The following is a 23,803-nucleotide window of genomic DNA, read 5'->3' on the forward strand; positions in this document are numbered from 1 at the left end:
GTTTCTTAACTACAAGAAAAATGGTGGGTAGCATCCCAAATTTTTTTAAATTTTATTTTTAAATTAGCTTTTCATGCTTATTTTAGGTCAAAGTAAGGGCTTGAAAATATCTGCTGTAAAGGCTAGAATATTTTAATATAAAAAAAAACCTTTTCAAATATTTCTACAATCCGGAATCCGCAAAAAAACGAGAATCCGCAATCCACGGATTAATCCGCTTTATTTTTTGGCGGTTTTTGTAAGAATCCAAATCCGACCCAAAAAATCAGTAGTAGCAAAAATTTCAATAAAAGAATAGTTATTTCTCGCATCGTATTATAAACAGCTTTCCGAGGATATACAAATGTACAATTATAAGATTAAGAGGGGGGGGGGGGGGAGTTTTGACACATTTGCGTAAACAGTGAGTATAGGCTTTATCTTTGGACTGAGAGGATAGGTTATTAGGGCTAAAATCATTCTTATATGATAAATTTTCCAAAGTTTTAAGATTTTTTTGGATATGCCTCCAGGTTCAGGTGCTGCAGGCCTCCAGGTACAAGAGCTGCAGGCCTCCAGTTGGTCTCTGGACAGGTAAAAAAAAATATTTTTTTTTAAGAGATAGAGGTCAACTTATTAACAATAAATGCATCTTTTTCTTCAAATATGTAAATAACATTTAAAAATATACAAATTTTGTTGTATAAAATGACCTCTAACTTTACAACAACAAAAAAATTATTTTGATTTTTGCCTGTCGAGAGACCACCTGGAGGCCTGTAGCTCCTGAACCTGGGGCCAATCCTAAAAATCTTAAAACTTGGGAAAATTTATCATATAAGAATGATTTTAGCCCTAATAAACTATCCTCTCCGTCCAAAGTTAAAGCCTATACTCACTGTTTATGCAAATGTGTCAAAACTTCCCCCCCTCTTGTTATTGATTCTATGATTTTATATTTATTATTCGTGATAAATTGTGTAAAATATGATAGGATACACGATTTTTCAAGATTGGTTAGAACTTGTTCTAATCCAGGTGATATTAATCGGTTTCGAAGCCATACTGTTGTGTTATTTATCCTAAGTGTTTATGTTCGTTTGTCCTACCGTTTCAGAGCCTCGTTTTATGTATGTTGTCATCATTGTCCTTGTTAAAAAATGTAAAATTGTAAAACATGTAAATCTAAACCTGTAGGAAAGCTGTGGGATCATAATCTTCAGTAATTTCTTCCTGTTGTGAGTCCTGCATCTGATCCTGGTACTGATGGAATCCCCCAAGATTCTGAAATAATCATTCTTGTTATAAACTTTTTTGGTGGTTTCCTTCAAAGTACCCAATCGAGCACAAAACCATCCCCCTTTCTTTTGAATTAGAAGTAAAATAAAGGATAGGTTGGTTGTTTTCTTTTTGGTCAGGTTGGGTTAATGTGAGTAATTCTTCCCACATGTTTAGTTAGTGGCAAAAAAACTATCTGTTCCCCTTTATTTTCAAATTATTTAAAAATTGTGGGTGGGGTGGAGGGGCGGACTGGGAGAACTTCAATGTTCAATAGTCAATTTGAGGGCAAGCACCAAAAATAAGAACGAAAAATAGTACATAGTTTTAAAAACTTGATTTAAGGTAATAGCGGCTGTTCTTCTTACATCTAGGGACTAAGTTGTGTTATGGAATTTAATAAAATCTAATTAGGTAACCTATTCGATACACGTAATAATTTTTTCTGTATTTCTGTGCTCGCTAAGCACTTTGAGAAATAGCACCATAACTAAATTAACCATTAATAGAATATTATTTTTACCTGAAGATTTTGAATATTGACAGGATTCAGACCAAATCCTCCATCCATTGCATCACCATACATGTCGTGGCCGCCAGTGACTCCCTGAACATATTTAAACAATTTGTGATTAATAGCTTAGTAATTTAGCTTAATAGACATGTTTATTAGATATGTAAAGTAAACAAGCAAAGTAAATCTAGACTAATATTAGGGGGGTAGATAAAAAGGTTGTCAATTAAAGTGTTACCTCCAATGACAGTAGAATAATTATTTCTTGCATCGTATTATAAACAACTTTCCGCGGATATAGAATCCCCGAGGTGCCGAAGGCACCGGCTAAAAAAACTGGTTTTAATCTTATGATTGTACATTTTTATATTCGTAGAAAGCTAGATATAATACGATGCTAGACATAGTTTTTCGTATGGATGAGAACCGGTTCCTATCCTGTTTACCCGCCTTGTCCTACCTCACACACACACACACACACACACACACAACACACACACACACACACACACAACATACCTGTAGATCCTGGTACTGTTGACCCGCCTGAGTTCCTGCAGCATACAAATTACCATCCTGTCCTGCCTCACACAAACACACACACAACACATACAACACACAAACCACATACAACACTCACACTCACACACATACACACACACACACACACACACACACACACACACACACACACACACACACACACAACATACCTGTAGGTCCTGATACTGTTGACCCGCCTGAGTTCCTGCAGCATACAAATTACCATCCTGTCCTGCCTCAATGTTGAACGCGGGTCCAGCATTCTACAAGAAAATAAAAAAAAATTTAGATTTTTGTCCTTTAGAAATGCAATTAGCCACCAAGTAAAATTCGACGGTTTCCCTTAAAAGTACCTAACCAAGCACAGAACCTCCCTTAATTTGTCTTGAAATAAATTGAACATAAAGGAAAGGGGGGAGGAGATACTCTACTTTATGTCAGGTTGGGTTTTATTTCTTGGTTCAGGGCAGGTTTAGGGCACTGCAGGTATGGGCCCTGTAGGGTTCTGCATATGAAAATATACACACCTTAATCAATTTATTTTAAAAATAAGTGGGTGAGTTCTGTGCACACTATGCAATATTATTTATTAAGAATATTATTTAGAAAAGAAGGAACATATCGGTATTCGAATATTGGAGTTTATATATTTTAAAGATAAAATGTAACAACCTGTATGTTAAAAGCAGGCCCTGCATTCTAAATAAAGACAATAGGTATTAATATTTAAAAACTAAAGTAACTTTCACTGATCAAAAAAAAGTTTAGTTGCAGGAAAAATATATATGATTAATACTTTTGCCTTCTTAGTTTTTTTTGTAGGCTTGTCTAATCAAGTTAAAAGTTGTTTTAATCAATAAAGTTTTATAAAGCAATTAAGAACTAAATTAAAAATCATTTTAAAAATTAAATAAAATAAAATAAAGCAGTTTTAATGCAAAGAGGACTAAACATTATGCACAAATGAGAGCAAGTGATATCAAGCACCTTCCAGAAGTGATTTTGAGTATTTTCTAATTGAATATACCAGGTTTATGTAACTATTTTATATAGTTATTCTAAATAAATAAGTTTCACCAGAGTTTTGTATAAAAACTTTGAAATGTTAAGCATTTTTTTAAAGAAATATACATTATCAAATGTTTTGTTAAGTTCAAACTGCAAAATAAAAGTAACACACAAAAAAAAGTATATTTCAATGTCTATTTTGATGAGTTAAAATCTCAACAGTTCATTTACATAAAGTATACCTAACTATCAAACTGAAAAATGTCTTAAATCATTGCTGGAAGGTGCTTGACAACAAGGGGGGGGGGGCACATCTGACACTTTTGCGTAAACAGGGATTATAGGCTTTGTCTTAGGAGTTATAGGATAGGTTATTTGGGGAAAAAGTTTAGTTTTTGGGTGTATTTTCCTTATATTTAAAAAAAATTTTGATAGGTCTCCAGGTTCAGGTGCTGCAAGCTGGAAGGTCACTTCTGGACAGGTATAAAGGAAAAAAAAATTTTGTTTGAAGAGATAGAGATCAACTTATTAAACTAAATATGCATCTTTTGGGATGTTATGAGCATATATGAAGAAAAAATAAAAATCAGCCTCCAGGTTCAGGTCCTGCAGGCCTCCAGGTGAATTCTGGACAGGTAAAAACTGAAAATTTTAAATTTTATAGTTATAACAAAATTTATTTTACAAAAGTTGCTACTTTATGGATGGTATGAACTAATTTGAAGAAAAATTTGAAATCGGGCTCCAGGTACAGGTACTGCAGGCCTCCAGGTAAATTCTGGACAGGTAAAAACTGAAATTTTTTACTTTTGAAGTTAGAACAAAACTTATTTAATAAAAGTTGCTACTTTATGGATGGTATGAACTAATTTGAAGTAAAATATGAAATCGGGCTCCAGGATCAGGCACTGCAGGCTTCCAGGTAAATTCTGGATAGGTAAAAATTGAAAAATTTTAATTTTATAGTTAGAACAAAACTTATTTTACAAAAGTTGCTACTTTATGGATGGTATAAACTAATTTGAAGAAAAATTTGAAATCAGGCTCCAGGTACAGGTACTGCAGGCCTCCAGTATAAAAAAAGGGATATGAAAACTTTCTGACAAAATTAACTTAAAAGTAACAAACAAACCAAACAAATTTTGTTAAAATAGACAATTAACCTGTCCACCTGGAGGCCTGCAGGACCTGAACCTGGAGCCAGATTTCAAATATGTTAATACCATCCTTAAAGAAGCAACTTTTGTTCTATAAGTTTTGTTCTAACTTCAATAGTAAAAAATTTCAGTTTTTACCTGTCCAGAATTTACCTGGAGGCCTGCAGTACCTGTACCTGGAGCCCGATTTCAAATTTTTCTTCAAATTGGTTAATACTATCCAAAAAGTAGCAACTTTTGTTAAATAAGTTATGCTCTAACTTTAAAAGTGAAAATTTTTAGTTTTTACCTGTCCAGGATCCACCTGGAGGCCTGCAGTACCTGTACCTGGAGCCTGATTTCAAATTTTTCTTCAAATTAGTTCATACCATCCATAAAGTAGCAACTTTTGTAAAATAAGTTTTGTTCTAACTATAAAATTAAAATTTTTAAATTTTTACCTGTCCAGAATTTACCTGGAAGTAGCAACTTTTGTAAAATAAATTTTGTTATAACTATAAAATTTAAAATTTTCAGTTTTTACCTGTCCAGAATTCACCTGGAGGCCTGCAGGACCTGAACCTGGAGGCTGATTTTTATTTTTTCTTCATATATGCTCATAACATCCCAAAAGATGCATATTTAGTTTTATAAGTTGATCTCTATCTCTTCAAACAAAATTTTTTTTTCATTTATACCTGTCCAGAAGTGACCTTCCAGCCTGCAGCACCTGAACCTGGAGACCTATCAAAATTTTTTTTAAATATAAGGAAAATACACCCAAAAACTAAACTTTTTCCCCAAATAACCTATCCTATAACTATTAAGACAAAGCCTATAATCCCTGTTTACGCAAAAGTGTCAGATGTGCTCCCCCCCTTGCTTTCGTTCGTACATAGTCCCTTTAAGCATAAAAATTGAGACATATATGCAGACAGAAATACAGAAACTATTATTTAGATAGAAAGTCTAATGCTTGCAAAATTACCTCTAGTTGTTGATTATGGAAATAATCAGTCATGTCGACAGGTTCTGATTTAACAGGCATTGTATCTGGCAAGTTGCCTGGGTCAGGCTTGATTATAATTCCACCTGGGAAACCTATAATAGATAGATAGATATATAACTAGATAGAAAGATATATACATAACTAGATAGATAGATAAATATATAACTAGATAGATAAATATATAACTAGATAGATAAATACATAACTAGATAGATAGATAAATATATAACTAGATAGATAATTATATAACTAGGGTAAGGGGGGGGAAATTTCGGTTTTTTTTCGGTTTTTTTGAAAAAAAATGGGGTAAATATTAATATTTTCAAATGAAACACAGACCAGAAGAAAGCTTACGGAAAGGACTATCAGGTCCTAAAAGGACATTATCCTAGGACTTTTAGAAGTTGGCCGAAATTGACCGCAAAAAAGTTACCGATATTTCCCCACCACCGGGGGAAATATCGGTAATTTTTTTCAACCAAAAAAAAATCGATGAAAAACGGCCAAACGGCCAGTCGAACATAAATAATCATAATTAGTATAGGTTATAGGGATAATCCACAAAAAGTTTCATAATGATCGGACTATTCCTTCTATGTTAAAAATGAATTTTTATGAAAGACGCGAATTTTCGATTTTTTTTTTCGAAATTTTTTTTTTTAAAAACTTAAAATTAATATAAGATAAAAGCGTATTTTATTACTTTTTAGGCCTGATCCTAAAAAAGCTCACATTGAACTATAGATTTAGCCCAAAAAACATGAAAATTGATTAAAAATTGACCTCAAAAATTGAATTTGAAGCAAAAGTGTCATCTTTGCAAAAAATCTTGACTACATTTTAACCTTAAAAAAATCGATGAAAAAAGGCCAAACGACCAAACAAGCGTAATAAATCATAATTAGTATAGGTGATTGGGATTAACCACAAAAAAATTCATAAAGATCGGACTATTCCTCCTATGTCAAAAATATTTTTTTTTCGAAGGACCAGAAATTTTGATTTTTTCCTCGCAAAATTTTGATTCAAAAAATAAAATTAATTTTTTTTTTGTTTTTTATCTGTTCTATTCATTTTTAGGCCTAATTCTTAAAAAGTCCATATGGAATAATAGATTTGACAAAAGAAAACATGAAAACATGACCTTAAAAGTTGAATTTTAATTTCTTTTGAAATTACCGATTTTTCCCCCGGCGCCAACTTTGGTCATTTTTGAAAAAAATATTAACCCGATTTTAAAGCTCTCAACGGATTTGGAAAAAGCGGGCAATTTCTAGTTCAAAAAGTTTTTCAGATCAGCTCTAGGTCTTACCAATTTTTGTGTAGGTCGATCTTTACACACCTACTAAAAAATTTTTGGAAAAAAAAATTTTTTCGTCCGACTTTGAGACCCAATAAGTACCCTTAATATTCATCTCACAAAAAATTCATTTTATACTTTTTTGTAGGCAATTTAATAAGGAACAAATTTGCTTATATGTTTTTTTCTGTCATTTGAAAGGAACATGGAGAAAAATGTCATTTAATGAAGGTAGGTCGAAATTACCGAGAATAGCCCCTTACCGAAACTTCCCCCCCCTTACCCTAGATAGATAATTATATAACTAGATAGATAAATATATAACTAGATAGATAAATATATAACTAGATAGATAATTATATAACTAGATAGATAAATACATAACTAGATAGATAAATATATAACTAGATAGATAAATATATAACTAGATAGATAAATATATAACTAGATAGATAAATATATAACTAGATAGATTTTGTGACAAAGGAATTTTAGTTCATTAAGGGGATGGGGTAAAGTCACAAGGGTTGGCGTTGGGTGTCTTGTTATCAGGGTAAGCGAGAATCTGTCACAATATCCACGTTTTCTATATCCATTCATACACAACAAAGTTTAACCATACGAAGACGAAAATAGTTATTTATCGCATCGTATTATAAATAGCTTTCCGCGGATTCAAAATGTACAAAACTGGTTTTAATATTATGATTGTAGGTACATTTTTATAATCATAGTAAACTGGATATAATATGATACAATACACGATTTTTCAGTGTGGCTTAGAACTGGTTCAAATCCAGCGGATATTAATCTGTTTCGAAGCCACACTTTTTTCTTCAAATCTCTAACCTGTAGCTCCCGTATTTTGTGGAAGAATATTGATGTTGAAGTTTGGATCCTGTGGTTGGTCCTGCTGCCAACTGCTGTTGTCCTCATCTGACGTCACGTCCAAGTCTTCACTCAAACCTGTAAAATATATTGTATTTTGAAGCTCTTCATAGTGCCTATGAAAAGGGGATGAATTTAAAAATATCCCGAATGACGTCATATTAGGATAATCCATTACTCTATTATGACGTTATTCGAGATACTTCGGCCAAAAGTTTTTAAATTTATCCACTTTCTTTATAGGCAATATCAAGAGTTCAAATATATTTCTTTCTCTTATGTTTAAATGCATTATTCAGTCAAAGACAGTCAGTCAGTCAAGTCCAGGCTTTACATTTTAGGAGGCGATAAAATGTTCAATGAAAAACTAGAACTTGAAGATAATGAAAGATGGGGGAGGGGCTGTTGTGCAAACTTTAATATACGTCTCATAGAAAGAAATTTACTTTATCTGTCTATCTACTGGCTATCTTCTATCTATCTATACCTGATTTCTTTCTCTGTCTACCCTCTCCATCTCCGAAATCTCCTCCGAAGGAGTCAATCTCCTCTCTTTCTCTCGCTCTCTGTTGAGTGTCTCTGCAAATTAAAATAGCAATGCAATGGATCAATATCTAATAATTTTTATTTACAGAAGGGATTATTTTGTTTATCATTAATTGGGTGTAATCGCTTATTATCTTATCCCATAAGATCCCTAACTAAAATACACAGTGGCTGGTTGAGCATTGACACTCACCTTCTACTTATTTTTAGATGGAAGTAGCTTTTTCTTTTGCCCAATTCCTGCTGGGGCACTAACCCTGCGGGGCTACCCAGTACCCAATATACATAACCTAAAGTGATAAACAAACAAACGAAACACTATCCCCGCCCACTAATTTTCAATATTTAAATTTTAAAATAAGGAGGAAGGGGATATGCTTAGTGCTTAAGAGAGTGCTTTGTGTGATAGCGGCAGCGCCCATATTCCTTTCATATTTAAAGCAAGTTGTAATAGTAGGTTGGTCAAACAGTAATTAATCACAAAAAGTACCTAATCTTGGATTCCAGAGCTGTACAATGATCCGCATACTTGTTGAGCTGGTCCCAGACAGCCGACATTAACCTCTGGGCTTTTATTGTGAACTCATTCTCATCACCGTTGAATATACGACTGTTGTTGTAAATCAACTCAAAATCACCCTGAAATAAAAACAAGGATGACAACATGCATAAGAGAAACAATAAAAAATGAATGGACAAACATTCAAAATGAGTTATACAATAGATGTTTAGTTATCTTTTTTGGAAAAATAGAGAGAATAAGTATGCAAAAAATCAAAGAAAATCACGAAACAATATAAAAAAATATTTTTGTCTTGTGATAATGAACGACAGATTGACAGGCAAAATAAACTAGATTCCTATACCTACTCATCTTTACTTAAAACTTCAGCTGTCTATCTTAAGAAGCAACCGAGAAAGTTAATTTTCTACCATAGCGTTACGGACAAACGGACGGACAGACAAAGCGAATTATAGATTAGCTTTGCCAATAAAAAAAGATTAAAGACAAAATCTGATAACTTAATTAGCGGTGCAGTGTAATAAACTTTATTTATATTTAGCAGAATAAGAGTTTTGGATTAGAAAGTATTCAAACCAAGTGTTCAACAAGGACGACAACATCCACAAGTAGCGAGGCACAAAAAAATTAAAATAGTAATAAGAGCAGGGTGATTTAAAGAGTATTTGTTTAAATTAAATAAAGAATTATTGGATTAAAAATATTTTTATATTTTTTTAAAAAGACAAAGAGATAGAACTATGTGATAAATATCTTCAAACAAACAATAATTAACTGGCAGCCGAGAACATCATAATTCCCTTATAGCGTTACAGACTGGCTGACAATGTGAATTTAGAGTAGACTTGCTAATAAAAACAACAACTTGTTTTTGTAAAACTATTCCCGATTCCTAAACTTGTACCTAACATTTTATCATTTAATTTGTTTATCTATGTGTTGTCCTTGTATATGAAAATATAAAGCTTAGATTTTAGTTTGTTTATATTTGCAGATACTGAGATGTGTATAACAGCTACCGTTTTCACGTATGTTGATTAACAAAGTGCACTAGGTACCTATTACAAATGTTACCGTTTTATTGGCCCCGGGCCAATTTTATCAGTTTTTATAAAATGATACTAACCATGAACTCCTGACTGCTATGATACTTTCTTGACTTGACCTTGTTGGTCATAGTCTCCAGGTCCATGGGATGCTTGATCTTCTCATAGTAATCCTTCACTGCCTTCTTGTTCACTGGTTTCATAAATGGCCAAGACTCCTATATTATGATATATAAGTATATAATAGGCCTCTAATGGCAAAAAGGGGAAGAAAACTTACTATCCACCCTACACTTCCTTTTTTTATCATAAAAAAAAACACTTTTTTTGAGGGGTGGGGGGATTTTTTTAGGGGATATTTCTCTAGAGAGAGCTATGGTATCATCCCCAAAAATAGCTATAAACCTTACAAGGAACTAAGAGAATCCACACTCTAAAGAAGAATCATATTAGTTCAGCAGTTAGCGAGATTCTTTGGTAAAGACAGACACAGATCCTGTTACTTTTAAAAATAAATGCTATCCGTTAAGAAGTGATGTGATGTATGGACAGAAACACCAAAGCTAAGAAAAACAATGCTTTAGAAATGTAACTGACCTGCATAGTCTTAACTGTCTTCTCCATAATTTCAGAGAAAATATAGGACAGGGAAACAAGATCATTGTCGTCAAGAAGGGGATTAATCTTCTTCTCCAAGTTCATCAGCTCTCTCTCCTTCTCTTCGAATCTGTTCACTACCGTCTCAAGAATAGTCTACAAATATATAAATTCATGGAGATGCAGATAAAATTATTGGTTAAAAAGTTTGGACACTGCTAGTTCTGAGTCAACAAATTAAATTTCAATAAAAGTGGTTACCAATGAATAAGATAACGTGGTGATAAAACTTTAGGTACCAGTGTAATTTACAGTCAAGTTTCCCCACCCTCATTGCCAAAAACTAAATAAATTCCAGAAAAAAATGGCAAATGATAGAAAACCGTAATAATGTAACCCAGCCCCCTTATTTTCAATTTATTTAAAAAGGAGGTGGGAAGGAAAGAAGGGATCTAAAAGGAAAAGTCAATGACCGATATATTAATTTACATCCCCAATGATGATACACAAAATTACCACTTCTGTAAATACATTTAGTGGTTGAAACGTTTGAACACTCAACTAAATGAACCAACTAATCAAAATTTAATAAAAGTCACCAAGGTTGTTAAGCCAACAGATAAGAAAACGTTATCATACGACAGTGGGTACAAGTGTATTATACAGCCCAATGTCTCCTCCCTCCCTGGAAGGAAGGGGGGTATCAGTGCTCAAGAGGGTTCTTTGTGTGAAAGCGCGCCAAACCTACCTTTGAAGCTGTGCAGAAGATGGACGGATCTCCGTTGTAAATAACAGCATTCTCGTGGATCTGATGTATATCAGCCAAGAATTCTTCCCTAAATAAAAAGAATGGGGTTGTTATGGTAATTTTATTATTAAGTTATTACATACTAGCGGCTTCGCCCCTAGCCTCTAGGTCTAAATATTGACCTAGATTCTTGAAACTTGGTACATAAGTCTAGTCCTATAGGCACTACATCTAAATGTAAAAATTTAAAAAAAAAATATTTTTAGGTTAGTTTAGGTATGAAATGTCGCTTTGGGCCTTTTTTGGTCTATTTTGATGTAGAAACTTAGCTTTGATTGTTTTTTCTTGTTTTTTTCCTTGAACACGCTGTGTCTTTTCACATGGACATTATTTAAGATGATTCAACAAGTGGGGGACCGACCACAGCGGGCTAGGTGGGTGGCTCGCAGGGGTTAAGTAGATTTTTTCATATTTTGTGTTGTCATATATCAAATTACAGGTTTTTTGAGTTTTTTTTTCCCAGCTTGCTAAATCATCTTTAATAGTGTCCTTATTAATAGATATTATTATTCACATATTAGAAGAAAAAAAACATGCATATTTTGTTTCATAAGCTGGTCTCAGTACAGGTAAAAATGAAAAAAAATTTTTTTTGAAGAGTTAGAGGTCAGCTTATGAAACAAAATATGCATGTTTTTTTCTAATATGTGAATGACATTCAAAAAGATGCATATTTTGTTTTATAAGTTGACCTCTAACTCTTCATTTTTACCTGTACAGAGACCACCTGGAGGCCTGGAACTCCGGAACCTGGAGGCCTATCCAAAAAATCTTAAAACTTGGGAAAATTCATCATATAAGAATGATTTTATCTCTAATAACCTATCCTCTCAGTCTAAAGATAAAGCCTATATTCCAGGTTTACCCAAATGTGTCAGAACTTCCCTTCCCCTTACCTTGTATGATATTTTTGTTGGTGTATCTTCTCTCTGATTGTCTGAATATCCATGGGTATCTTAATCTTTTCATAATAATCTGGAACAGATTTGGCTGATACTGGGTGCAGGAAAGCAGACGCTTCTGGCATAGATCTTAACAAAATTAATATTTTGATCGTGTTTAAGGTGGGTTGAGGTTACAAATACTTTTCTTACACGAAAGTAACGGGATATTGGTCTTTCTGTATGTTTGTACTATACCATAGGATCTAGAAAACCACAGGTCTGACATAGTTTTCCTTTTATAGGTCCAGTAAAGAATTATACTCTTTATCTCCACCCACCCAAGAGAAAACACCTTTGGAAAAAATAACCCTCAATGCAAATAAAATAATTCTTCTCATTTTTTCATTTTAAAATATGTAGGTATAATATAAAAGCAAAAGGTTTTCTTGTCTGTCCTTCGAGATCTCGCTAGGGACTAAATCAATTGGGTTCTAAATATTTTTAATAAGTTCTAGGCAGGTCTAACTATCTTACCCTATAGGCAAGGGTCATAGTCACTGGTTCATATAAAAATGTTAGAATTCATCTTATAAAATTCACCTATTTATAGCTGACATGGTACATGGATGAAATAAAAAAATAACTGCCCAAAACAGAATGCATAGGTACGTTATCCTATTGACCAAAAAAAGGAAATGGGGATCTCATCTTTTAATATCTATTACCTTATTTGAGTCATAATCTCTTCAAGATGAGTGGAGAATGAAATAACTGGATCCGTACGGGCCCTCTTGCTGGTGGGATATTCCCTTGGATCCAGATAGTCACAATGCTTGCCTGTGCCTGCACGCTTACGTTTCTTGTCCTACAATATTAATGTTTGTAGTCCGGATTCTTTGAAGTTAGAATTCAGATGCTCACGGAGACTGAAAGTAAGAATCCTTTGGCCAATCTTAGATTGGTAAGCTTTGCGCACAGCTGAGTGTATTGAATGTTACATTACAAGCTGACCCACTATGTCTATATCTTATACTAGATGGAGTAGATTGTAGATGTATTATTAACTATTATTATCTTTCTATCTAACTAGCTGGGATCTATCTATCTATCTATCTAGTATCTACCGACTACCTTCAATGCCTCTTTAGCACTTTGTCTATCTCTACTACTAGATGGAGTAGATTGTAGATGCATAGAATCTCTACGCCGTTGTTCTTCAGCTAATTTTAAGGCCTTTGCAACAAATAATCCATTATTAAAAAAAAAATCATTAATCGTGGAACGAAGGGTCAGTGAACTGTATATAAACACGATCTCAGATTTGTTGTCGAAAAACTTTTAATATATTATGGTTGGGTTTTTACAATCCTTCAATGTTCAAACTTTTTAACCAATAAATTAAATTTACAAGTGGCATTTTAATTTTAATATTATCGTCCATTGTTTTATACATTAAGGTCGTTGAAATAGCCGAAATTAATCCATTCCTTTCAAATGTGTAAAATTTAAATCAAATAGGTAATATAATTTAATCAAACAAAAATAATGGATTATCCTCGCGCCTTCTCACTAATCTTGATCTTTGTTCCCTCACTCGTGATCAAGTCGTTGCTGTCCATGGAGGCCATCATAGTGTTCTCGTCAATGATGGGCTTCCGGTCAATCGGCTCGTCAAAGTCACCTGTAATGCGTAGGAACGTACAACAAAGCGGATCTAGTGTAGTTCAGGGTAAAATGTTCCTGGTAACGATTATCTCAAAAAATCAATAAACTTTAATAAAGGGTGCTAGCTGCCAAACGGCTGAACGTACATGTCATGCCCGCAGATTGTGTTAAGCGGCTTAAGAAGACTTACAAATAATCTAGAAAAGTCAAGATCCAATGATGCGGAAGCTTAATAAAAGAAAAAACGCGTAAAATAAGTCTTTTTCTCGCGCATTTATGTGAACTGCGAGATAACTGTGTGTTATTGTGTATTGACTATTCTAGATTTTTTGTAGGCCTTATTTTGTCAGATAAAATTTTGTGCGAACATAATACATTCCACCGTCTGACCGTTAGCAGCCTTTAAAGTCCCTAGATTTTTTGGAGATAATCGTCACTGGGAACATTTTACCGTGAACTGCACGAAATCCAAAATATTAAAATAGAACAAAAGTATTATGACTCTTTCATTAAAATTATTACAAACTTACCTACCTATGTGACATAATAAAAAATATATGAAATATTTAGAATAAATAAAAGACAAATATTGATCACTTACCCTCTTCTCCTGTAAATTTTGGACAAGTTTTGTTAGTTCTCATGTGGCCTGTTTGTCCGCAAGCGCCGCATTTTAGCTTCAAGTCTGGCCGCATTTTTTCCTTCTTTATTTTAGGGGGTGGCTGCTTGGTCAAGCCCTGAAACAAAAATACAGCAAACTTAATTTCTATTAAAAAATATCATGCCTCTTTGAATTTAAAAAAATACCTACCTGTTTTTTATTATACAGACGTGCCTATAAATACCATAAAATGGGAAGAAATCCTGTTAGTTTAGCAACATCATTATGAAATACAAAAATAAATCGGTTAGGATATTATATACATTAATACATCGTGTTTTAAGTGGGCCTATTTTATGCTTAGACAATACCAAACCCCTTAAAACGACCGATGGTATATTAAATAAAGTTTCATTTAACTACAAAATTGTTTAAACTCAAATGAAAACAGGTTCAAATACAAAAAGTTAAAAAGAGAAAAATACTTGAAAACTATCAAATATTCTCTTACAGATAGACAGACAGCCTGCTACTACATGAATAGCCACAGAAACAACCAAATCAAAGCGAGTGAATGGATCGGATAAGCCACTTTAATTATTCAAATTTGCAAGAAAAAAAAAGAAGAAAAATTCGTCGGATAAAGGCGATTCCGTCTAGGTAAATTCAGTTTGATTTATAAAAGTAGCTCATCTGCCTCTACACTTTTAAAAATAAGTGTAGTATTTCAAAGAAATATTTATAACTTAAAAGCATCTTCAAGAGAAAACAAAACAAAATGTTCAGCTTGCAAAATGTCTATTCTTATGAAAGGGTTATCATAAAATCTATAGTTTTTTCAGAACACTTAGAAACATCCAAAAAGGTTTGTATTGGTTCTTAGAACATTAGGATCCACAATGAAAAAAATATTCCCAAAATGTGTTATAAACTTGTTTAAAAGAATTTTTATTTTAAAAGATTTTTCAGACAAAAAAATATTTCTTTGTAAAAATAAAAAGGTAATACATACTTGTTTATTTGTTACCTGTTTCTCCCTCTCCTGGTTTCTCTTAATTCTTCTCAGCTGTTCTTGGATTCTTCGCTTTTCCTTCTTCATTTCCTCTTTCACCTGATTGATAGGAAGATAAACAGACAGACAGATAGATAGATATATAAATAGTTAGATAAATAGATAGATATATAGACAGACAGACAGATAAATAGATTTATTGGTAGATTTATAAATACTGGTGGAGGTCACAAATTGGATTTGGAGCTGATAGCAAGTCAAGTCCTAATGGGTTTGAACTTGGATCTTAAGCTGGCATTATTAGCTATACAAAAGTATCTCGTCCTACTCCATGACTACATAGATCCAAACATTAAGAAACTATGACTATAAACAAATTATATATTTATATAAATATTAGTGGAGGTTAAGGTTATTAATTAAAGCTCCAATGAGATAGCAAGTCATGTATACTTTAGATCCAATCAATCAATAAGAAAATAAAGCGTATAAAATAAATGGCTAAGTGGCTAGATATAAATAAAATTCAAATAAGGACAATGGCATTTATAACGCTTTTTGGGTGAGTATTTCAACAAATTGCTTGAATATTTTATTTGAAAATTACTTTTAATGTACTCAAATATAAAAATCACACGTGTATGAAGATACGATATAATTTTGTTAGTATTTTGAAATTAAGAGCGCAACTTGTAACAAATTACACTCACCTGTTCGTCCATGGTGGCGTATTGACGGATAAAGGCATCATCCTTAGTGCGGACTTTACAGTAAGTATCTATGACCAGGGGATTACGTACAAGCTCGGTTCTCGTATACACAGCACCCTGAAAAAGACAGTGGTATTAAGGGATAAGACAAAATAGAAATAAATTGGTGTTCATCTCCAATGATGATAAACTAAATTAACACTTCTGTAGATAAAAATAACTGATTGAAAAATTTTGAATCAACCAGTCACAATTAATTAAAAGTACCCAAAGTTTTTAAGTCATCAAATAATCAAAACGTGGTTATTATCTTTTGGGTACCAGTGAAATTTAGAGTCCTATGTCTTCCCCTCCCTGATATGTAAATCAGTCGGTCTGTTTTTAAGACTGTATACAAAAATACTTTTACTTTAGAGGAAATTTTAGTTAGAATTAATCCTGTTAAATTTTAACTTAAAGAGACTAGTACGTTGCGTGTAAATTCCGTAAAGGTGTGAGTTTTAAGGTTTAAAACAGTAGTTGAACAATAATATTATCTAAGTATGTGTATTCCTTATTGAATAGAACCATAGACAAAAAAAAATTTTAAGTTAAAGATTATGATACCTGAAAGTTGTTATAAAAAAAATAAAATTTTCACCGAACACTTTGCTAATGTCAAGCTGACAAAAATTAATTTTTAACATATAATACAAAGAATTACCAAGGACAATCAAATAATGTTTTTAAAACTAATAGGAATCTTTTAAATAATTGGCACTATTTGTAATTTTTTAAACTCTTTCCAGTAATTTATTTTATAATTGTCAATTTTGATCTTATTGTCAGTTTGACATTAGCACAGCATTCAATGAATTTTCTGGGTTTTTTACAATTTTTATTCCTGTAACTGTTGGGTACGATTTAGGGAGCATCCACTCTATAATCGTTACCAGAAAGTCCCTACATCAATTTAAAACATGTTGATTTTTAACTTTCTTGACAACAACTTCTTGTGTGATATAAGGGGGGGGGGGAGTTTTGACACATTTGCGTAAACAGTGAGTATAGGCTTTATCTTTGGACTGAGAGGATAGGTTATTAGGAATAAAATCATTCTTATATGATGAATTTCCCCCAGATTTAAGATTTTTTGGATATGCCTCCAGGTTCCGGAGCTCCAGGCCTCCAGGTCCTCTCTGTACAGGTAAAAATTAAAAAAATAATTTTTTTTTTGAAGAGTTAGAAGTCAACCTATGAAACAAAATATGCATATTTTTTAATGTTATTCACATATTTGAAGAAAAAAATGCATATTTTGTTTCATAAGTTGACTTCTAACTCTTGAAAAAAAAATTATTTTTTTAATTTTTACCTGTACAGAGAGGACCTGGAGGCCTGGAGCTCCGGAACCTGGAGGCCTATCCAAAAAATCTTAAATCTGGGGGAAATTCATCATATAAGAATGATTTTATCCCTAATAACCTATCCTCTCAGTCCAAAGATAAAGCCTATACTCACTGTTTACGCAAATGTGTCAAAACTCCCCCCCCCCCCCTTATCCTATTCTGCATTTAATTTTAAGAATAATGGTTCCTAAGACCACAATGTACAATGTTATAAGCTAAGCATTTCTATAATTAAATCCTTTTACATACAACAACTTAATCCCCTTCCCCATCTTTTGTTTTACTTTAATATTATCAAAACAAAACGTACCTGTCCATCCTTGTATGTTCTTGTGATCCTAAGTACTTGAGAATCATTACTTCCAGCCTCTGAATCATCATCCTTCTTCTTTTTCTTATAATCAGGCCTATAAATAAAAGAGTGTAAAGGCCAAAGGGTAAACAATAAACATTGCTAATGCTATCTTTGTAGTGATCGGCAACCACAATCGAATTCATGTTTTCCACACTGCAGTCGCCCCTCTAATTTTTAGGCATTCCAATTAAGGGCCCTCATTAAGTCAGTAAATAATCAATTAAATCCGCAACAACAAAAATATGAATTATGTACCTACCTATAAGACCGTTTTTACTAAAAACTCATATATATCATTTCTAAGCAGTTTATTTTTTAACTTATTAATCCAATATTGTTAATAATGTTAATTCATTTATTAACTAAACGTAAAGTAGTAAGGTTCTTTTGGGGGGCAAGCTTTACTTAGGTTCTGGGATGATTGTAGGCTGTTTTTATATTTATTTCTTGAAATGGTTATTATTCTTAAGCCCTTTATGTACCCCTCTGAATAAAAATCCCCTAGATACTAGGGCCCCAATCACTAGTTCACTTTAAACCACTGACTTACTTAAGCCTATTTCACGGTGCTATTATTGTTAAAAAATCTAAACTCACCCTTTCTCATTCATTAATTTCTGGAGTCGTTTTCTTTCTATTTCTTCTCTTTCATTAAAGTACTAATCAACGAATTAAATGATTCTTTTTAAAGCGAAGCTTTTCTATAATTAGGGTCGGTCCGTCCGTACGTCCATCCGTCTTTAGTGGATAGCTTTTTTAGTTAATTTAGGCATGTTAGAATTGTCCTATTGATTTCAAACTTTGCATGGTGGTTCCTGTAGTAGTTAGGTATGATTTAGAAAGCGTAGCAACTCTATAATCATTACCGGAATGTCCGTACGTCCATTTTGAACATGTTGATTTTTTTTACTTTTTTTAACAACAAATTTTTGTGTGATCTAATAATCCGATTGATCTGATTTTTGGTATACTGATCCCTGGGACAACAAAGTACAATATTATAAGCGAAGCAACTCTATAATCAAGTTCTAAAAATGTAAGTATGTCCATAGACATTATTCTGTATCAAGCAGTTTTTCAACAAATTTACTTACAATTTTGCTTCGACTCTTATACATTTATATTCTAATTATTCAGTTCTGACACTATACAAGTGTTAATGTCCGTTTATCCTACCGTTTCAGTGCTTCGCTGGATGTTGTCATCCTTGTCTTATTAGACATTAGGTATCTAATTTAGATTGCTATAAACTCTTTTTTTCCTGCACAAAATATTTTCAAAATTTATCAATTTATGATCCATTGTCTTAACCTTTATGTTCCTTATCTACAACCAAACTCAATCAATCATTAATTCATTCCTGTTTCGTGGTCTTCTTGTTGGACAACATGTTCTCAATATCCATGCTGATCTTCTCCATCTCAGCCTCATCCTCCTCCTCTTCAGAACTGGTTTCTCCATCATCGGAGGAGAGTACCTCATCAGAGGCAAGCACCTAAAGAGTTACATGCATTAGTTGGGTTTTTGCAACCCAAGTGAAGCCCAGCTGTTGTCCTCCTTATGCAGGGCAACCCAAGGGAAACCCAAATTTTGTCCTCCTTATGAAGGACCACTGTATAAAAGGAAGTTTCACCCCATAAAAAGGATGAGATCAGTACTGCATGTATGCCGTTAAGATAAGGCGCTATCACATAAAGTACCCTCCAGAGCTTAGTTGACAACAACCTTAACCTCAACAAGCAATTCCATATTCAAGACATTAAATTTAAATACGTTTTTGTAGGGCATTATTTATATAAGCATTTCCGTCAAACTTCAAACAAATTTTGCTGAAATTAAGTTTTATTTTATTGTTTGTTAGTCCAACTGTCTTATTTAGGATCTTCATTTTTATATAGGATGCGGGGGGGGGGGAGGGAATGGAAAACTGTTTTCAGTGCTCTTTATTTTATTCATTTTCCTCTCTCCCAAATATTTTTCTTGTTTTTTCCACCCAAAGTAGGGGAAAATAGTGAGAGAAAAAAATTTTTCAGGACTGTTTATTTTCTTCTTTCTTTCATCCCCTCCCACAAATTCCTCCCTCTCCTCTCTTTCAGCATAGGATCCCATGCAGATTCAGGATATAAAACCCCTGTAATAATTATACCTTGTTCTGTACTTCAAATATTCTCTGACAGTCCTCCCTGTACCTCTCCTGGTGTTCAGCAATACTGTAGCGGTTTCCTCTGAGTACAAAGTACAAATTTAATTAGACAAAGTCCTCCTTACAATATTACATCCTTTTTGTAACATCTTAGTTTGATTGATTGATTAGCCAGAGTTTCTTAGGGTTTGTAACTAAGTAGTCATGGGAGTAGGCTGAGACACTTTTGTCTAGCCACTAGGGCTATCAAACTCCACGTTATGACTTGACCCGCTGTCTCATGAGAGCTACTCATTATTACCTCACCCTCGCCGAGTATGGCATGTGTCCCAAATTAAGTCACCGTAATAAATGACGCCTCCGCAGAGGAGCTTGGGATAAGGGTAGTACTGATATTATGTACTTGACTATTGAGTATCCAAACTTACTCAATAATCTTCTTCTAACACAACCAGGAGAAGTTGTGTGATTATTATTGCGAATGAGAAATTCGAGTCAACACACGGAGAATTGAACTCGAACTCTCACCACCGTAATTCAGTGTATTACTACTGAGCCACGGCGCCCCTTCGTAACATCTTAGTACTTCAGTTTGCTTATTATTAAAGCTTTAAATCATTGACGTGCACACTCTTAGCGATTCACTTGAAGGGGAGGGGGGTTGAAAAAGGGTAAGGCAAGCCCAAATTTGAATTTTAATGAGGATGTTGATGAAAAGCTTTACACTACAAACCCTTACCATTCGCCAGTGCTTTAAAAATTCCATTTACAGTTAAGGGTAAATATTATGTTTTGTTTTACCTTGAAAACTTGAAAGAATCTGCCCCCTCTTCTCCTGCCTTCACCTTCTCTGTACTTAGGGTTCGTACCACATCAATTACCTGAATTAAACTTATTTTAATATATAGAAAAAAAGAGCATAAAATGTATAAATTAGGTATATTTTGATAAGGAGGTAAAAATTATGTCTGCTTGTTATACCAAGAAAGCTACTGGACCAATTAGATCCTCCATTTCACAAAATTTTTACTTTGTCCCAGAGCAACTTTCTTTTTGGGTAAAGGCTAGTACAATATTCGTAACAGAAAGGGCTCCTAGAAAATCAACCCTTCCCCAAAATGCTTATTTAGTTTTGAAATAGTGCATTTATTACATTAGTTAACTTTTATATGATTTATGAAAAGAAAAATTATGTAGGTAAGTACAAACTACCTACCTTTGATAGTTTTTAGAGTTTACAAAAAAATTATTCAGATAAAATTTACCTCCCAACGAGACAGCTTCTTAATTTCATGCTCTGGAACTCCATGTTTCCTCAGGATTGCCTTTGCGTCCTTCAACGGCAGTTTCCTCAAGTCAGCGTCTGTTCCTGTCACAGTACGCTTCGGCTGCGCCTCTTGCTCTTCCTGAAGTGTGTATGTTTAAATTGTTGTAGAACCTGACTTCAAATCTACTTATCACAGATCTTAAGAAATAATACAAAGAACGACAAATTGATGTGTACATCCCAAATTATGATCAACAAAATAACCTCATCTGTAGACTAAAATTATTGGTTAAAATGATTAGAAACTGCTAGTTTAAACAATAGGTATACAATATTCGATAATAATACTTACCAAAAGTTTTTTTTAAATTAATGAATGAGACGGGTTTATAAAACTATGGGTATCAGTATTATTTACAGTCCAATGTCCCCTCCCTCTCTGTTTAGTTATATCTTTGTATTTATATATTATATACTCCAATCTTTTCTATGTTATACCTTATTTGTTGGTTTGTTTGGAATCTTGACATATGAGAAACCTTCTTTAGCATTACCAGTTGGATCTGCAGGACCTGTCAGCTGCAGCAAGCACTTTCCTTTCATGGCCTAAACAAATTAAGTTTAAATTCATCCATTTGTATATTAGCATAAAGGTAAAATGCTACCTGAGAAATTTTCGTCATTTGAGCTTAATCAAAGTGATAACTTTAGAGGACGGAGTTTTCAACGCAAAAAAAATACAATACAAAAAAAGGTAGAATAACAAATGTACTTATGAGAGTCTCTTAAAACTTTTAAAAAGTTAAGTAAAGAAATTAGCCGTGATACTAAGCATAATGATAATAATAATTCCGGTTTTTCTTTTAAACAAAGCTTTTGAGAATAATGGTTATGAAGGAAGATAACGTAATAACACATCTCTTGTTGTCTGTATTACACTTACATAAATTTCAACCCCCACTCCCGCTGATTTTGGGTATAAGGGGGAGTCAATACTTTCTGCACCTCCCAGGCAAAACCCTGTGCACACAACAGTCCTAAACAGATTCCAAATTCCAAAAAATAATGTGTTACCTGTACATAAGCTCTGGTTGTGTTCCAAGGGGCACACTTAATCTCATCATCCATTTTCAGATCCATATTGTCATTGTCCTCATCCTCTTGTGCAAGGATGAATTTGTCTCCATAGCTAAATAAGACAACGTCAAAACTAACGCTTTTCAAGGTTCTTTCCAGTATGGCTTCGAATCCGATAAATATCCTCATGATTAGGACCGGTTCTTTCTCAGCCATACTAAAAAATTCATTTACCACAAATATTAAAATAAAAATCATAAAATTACTAAGAGTTTTGTTAGACCGGGCCTTCGGCCCCTCGGGGTTACTAAAACTGGTTTTAATCCTATAATTTTTCAACTTAATATCCGCGGAAAGCTGTATATAACACCATGCGATAAATAACTATATTTGTAGAGGAACAATCCCCATATAAGGGGGGAAAGGGGGGGGGGGGGTAAAGCAACCATCTCGTAGTCAATGTGTAAATGGCACTTTCGAATATAGATCTGAAATTTTGCATGAGTAATCCTTGGTAGGTCTATTTTCCCTAAATCGAACAAAAAGTTGGAAAAGTAACGACTGGTAACGAAAAGTAAATTAGGTACATACCTAGTAATCAACTAACTTTTTAAAACATATTTTTCTTTAAATCATGTGAAATGATACCAAAAACCATTTTTTAGATTTCTAGTACCAGCAACTACTGGCTAGAACCGTTTGAAAACGTTTTGGAGCGGCAAATAGTATAATGTAGAGATAGGTTTCGTGGTGCATTTGCCATTTTTTGGCTAAACGACTAATCCGCCAGCTGTTAGCCGTTACTTTTCCAACTTTTTGTTCGATTACTCATGCAAAATTTCAGATCAAAATTCGAATTCTAAGTGCCATTTACACATTGATTACGAGATGGTTACATTAAAAACCCTCCCTTACAGAAAAAACGGCATTCTTTTAATTAAATAACAAACACTAAAACACAATATAAAATAAAAGCTATCGGTATTGGCAATTTAAGATCACATGTATAGTATGATCCTGGAAATTTTTAAGGAAATTTTCACTTGCTGCCTTTTTCCAAAAGACCAGTTAAGAAATAGAGAAATGTAAAAGATTTTATCATACTGTAGGAATCTTTGTTAAGCTATAAGAAATACTTATTACTTACCCAGCATCCTTTAATTTATGTTCAGCTGCTATTATACTGTAGAAATACTTACCCAGCATCCTTTAATCTCTGTTCAGCTGTTAACATACTGTAGAAATACTTACCCAGCATCCTTTAATCTCTGTTCAGCTGTTAACATACTGTAGAAATACTTACCCAGCATCCTTTAATCTCAGTTTACCTGCTATCATACTGTAGAAATACTTACCCAGCATCCTTTAATCTCTGTTCAGCTGTTAACATACTGTAGAAATACTTACCCAGCATCCTTTAATCTCTGTTCAGCTGCTATCATACTGTAGAAGGCACAACAAGACTCTGGGTCCACCATCTCTCTGTTTTTATCAATGTTTGTTCATATAAATTTTTTCTAGTTTAG

The 23,803-nt window shown here is 33.3% G+C and overlaps 2 protein-coding genes across 31 annotated transcripts in view; one reads left to right on the top strand and one right to left on the bottom strand.

Moving 5' to 3' along the window:
- The window catches only part of fne (ELAV like RNA binding protein found in neurons), a 183,032-nt gene that overhangs the window by 85,671 nt on the left and 73,558 nt on the right, over window positions 1-23,803 (top strand). The window lies entirely within an intron of this gene.
- Window positions 1-23,803, bottom strand: part of Taf1 (TATA-box binding protein associated factor 1) — a 45,715-nt gene that overhangs the window by 1,267 nt on the left and 20,645 nt on the right. For 3 of the 5 annotated variants that reach the window (XM_080148859.1, XM_080148855.1, XM_080148856.1), the window contains exons 29-55: window positions 23,685-23,759; window positions 22,275-22,389; window positions 21,699-21,806; window positions 21,199-21,339; window positions 20,735-20,814; window positions 19,937-20,015; window positions 19,151-19,285; window positions 18,388-18,449; window positions 17,746-17,842; window positions 16,048-16,164; window positions 15,338-15,436; window positions 14,326-14,461; window positions 13,622-13,740; window positions 13,191-13,292; window positions 12,785-12,924; window positions 12,072-12,206; window positions 11,116-11,203; window positions 10,368-10,523; window positions 9,851-9,988; window positions 8,692-8,840; window positions 8,143-8,234; window positions 7,617-7,733; window positions 5,447-5,559; window positions 2,987-3,013; window positions 2,485-2,577; window positions 1,781-1,864; window positions 1,171-1,263 (exon numbers count right to left, since the gene is read on the bottom strand). In XM_080148859.1, coding sequence (XP_080004985.1) covers window positions 1,171-1,263; window positions 1,781-1,864; window positions 2,485-2,577; window positions 2,987-3,013; window positions 5,447-5,559; window positions 7,617-7,733; window positions 8,143-8,234; window positions 8,692-8,840; window positions 9,851-9,988; window positions 10,368-10,523; window positions 11,116-11,203; window positions 12,072-12,206; window positions 12,785-12,924; window positions 13,191-13,292; window positions 13,622-13,740; window positions 14,326-14,461; window positions 15,338-15,436; window positions 16,048-16,164; window positions 17,746-17,842; window positions 18,388-18,449; window positions 19,151-19,285; window positions 19,937-20,015; window positions 20,735-20,814; window positions 21,199-21,339; window positions 21,699-21,806; window positions 22,275-22,389; window positions 23,685-23,759 — 2,890 coding nt within the window. The remainder of the gene's footprint in view (window positions 1-1,170; window positions 1,264-1,780; window positions 1,865-2,484; window positions 2,578-2,986; window positions 3,014-5,446; window positions 5,560-7,616; window positions 7,734-8,142; window positions 8,235-8,691; window positions 8,841-9,850; window positions 9,989-10,367; window positions 10,524-11,115; window positions 11,204-12,071; window positions 12,207-12,784; window positions 12,925-13,190; window positions 13,293-13,621; window positions 13,741-14,325; window positions 14,462-15,337; window positions 15,437-16,047; window positions 16,165-17,745; window positions 17,843-18,387; window positions 18,450-19,150; window positions 19,286-19,936; window positions 20,016-20,734; window positions 20,815-21,198; window positions 21,340-21,698; window positions 21,807-22,274; window positions 22,390-23,684; window positions 23,760-23,803) is intronic. The other 2 variants (XM_080148857.1, XM_080148858.1) reach the window with 2 other exon arrangements.

Source organism: Acartia tonsa, chromosome 14 (assembly GCF_053477335.1).
Source record: "Acartia tonsa isolate MP-2025a chromosome 14, ASM5347733v1, whole genome shotgun sequence".
Taxonomy (NCBI): Eukaryota; Metazoa; Arthropoda; class Copepoda; order Calanoida; family Acartiidae; genus Acartia; species Acartia tonsa.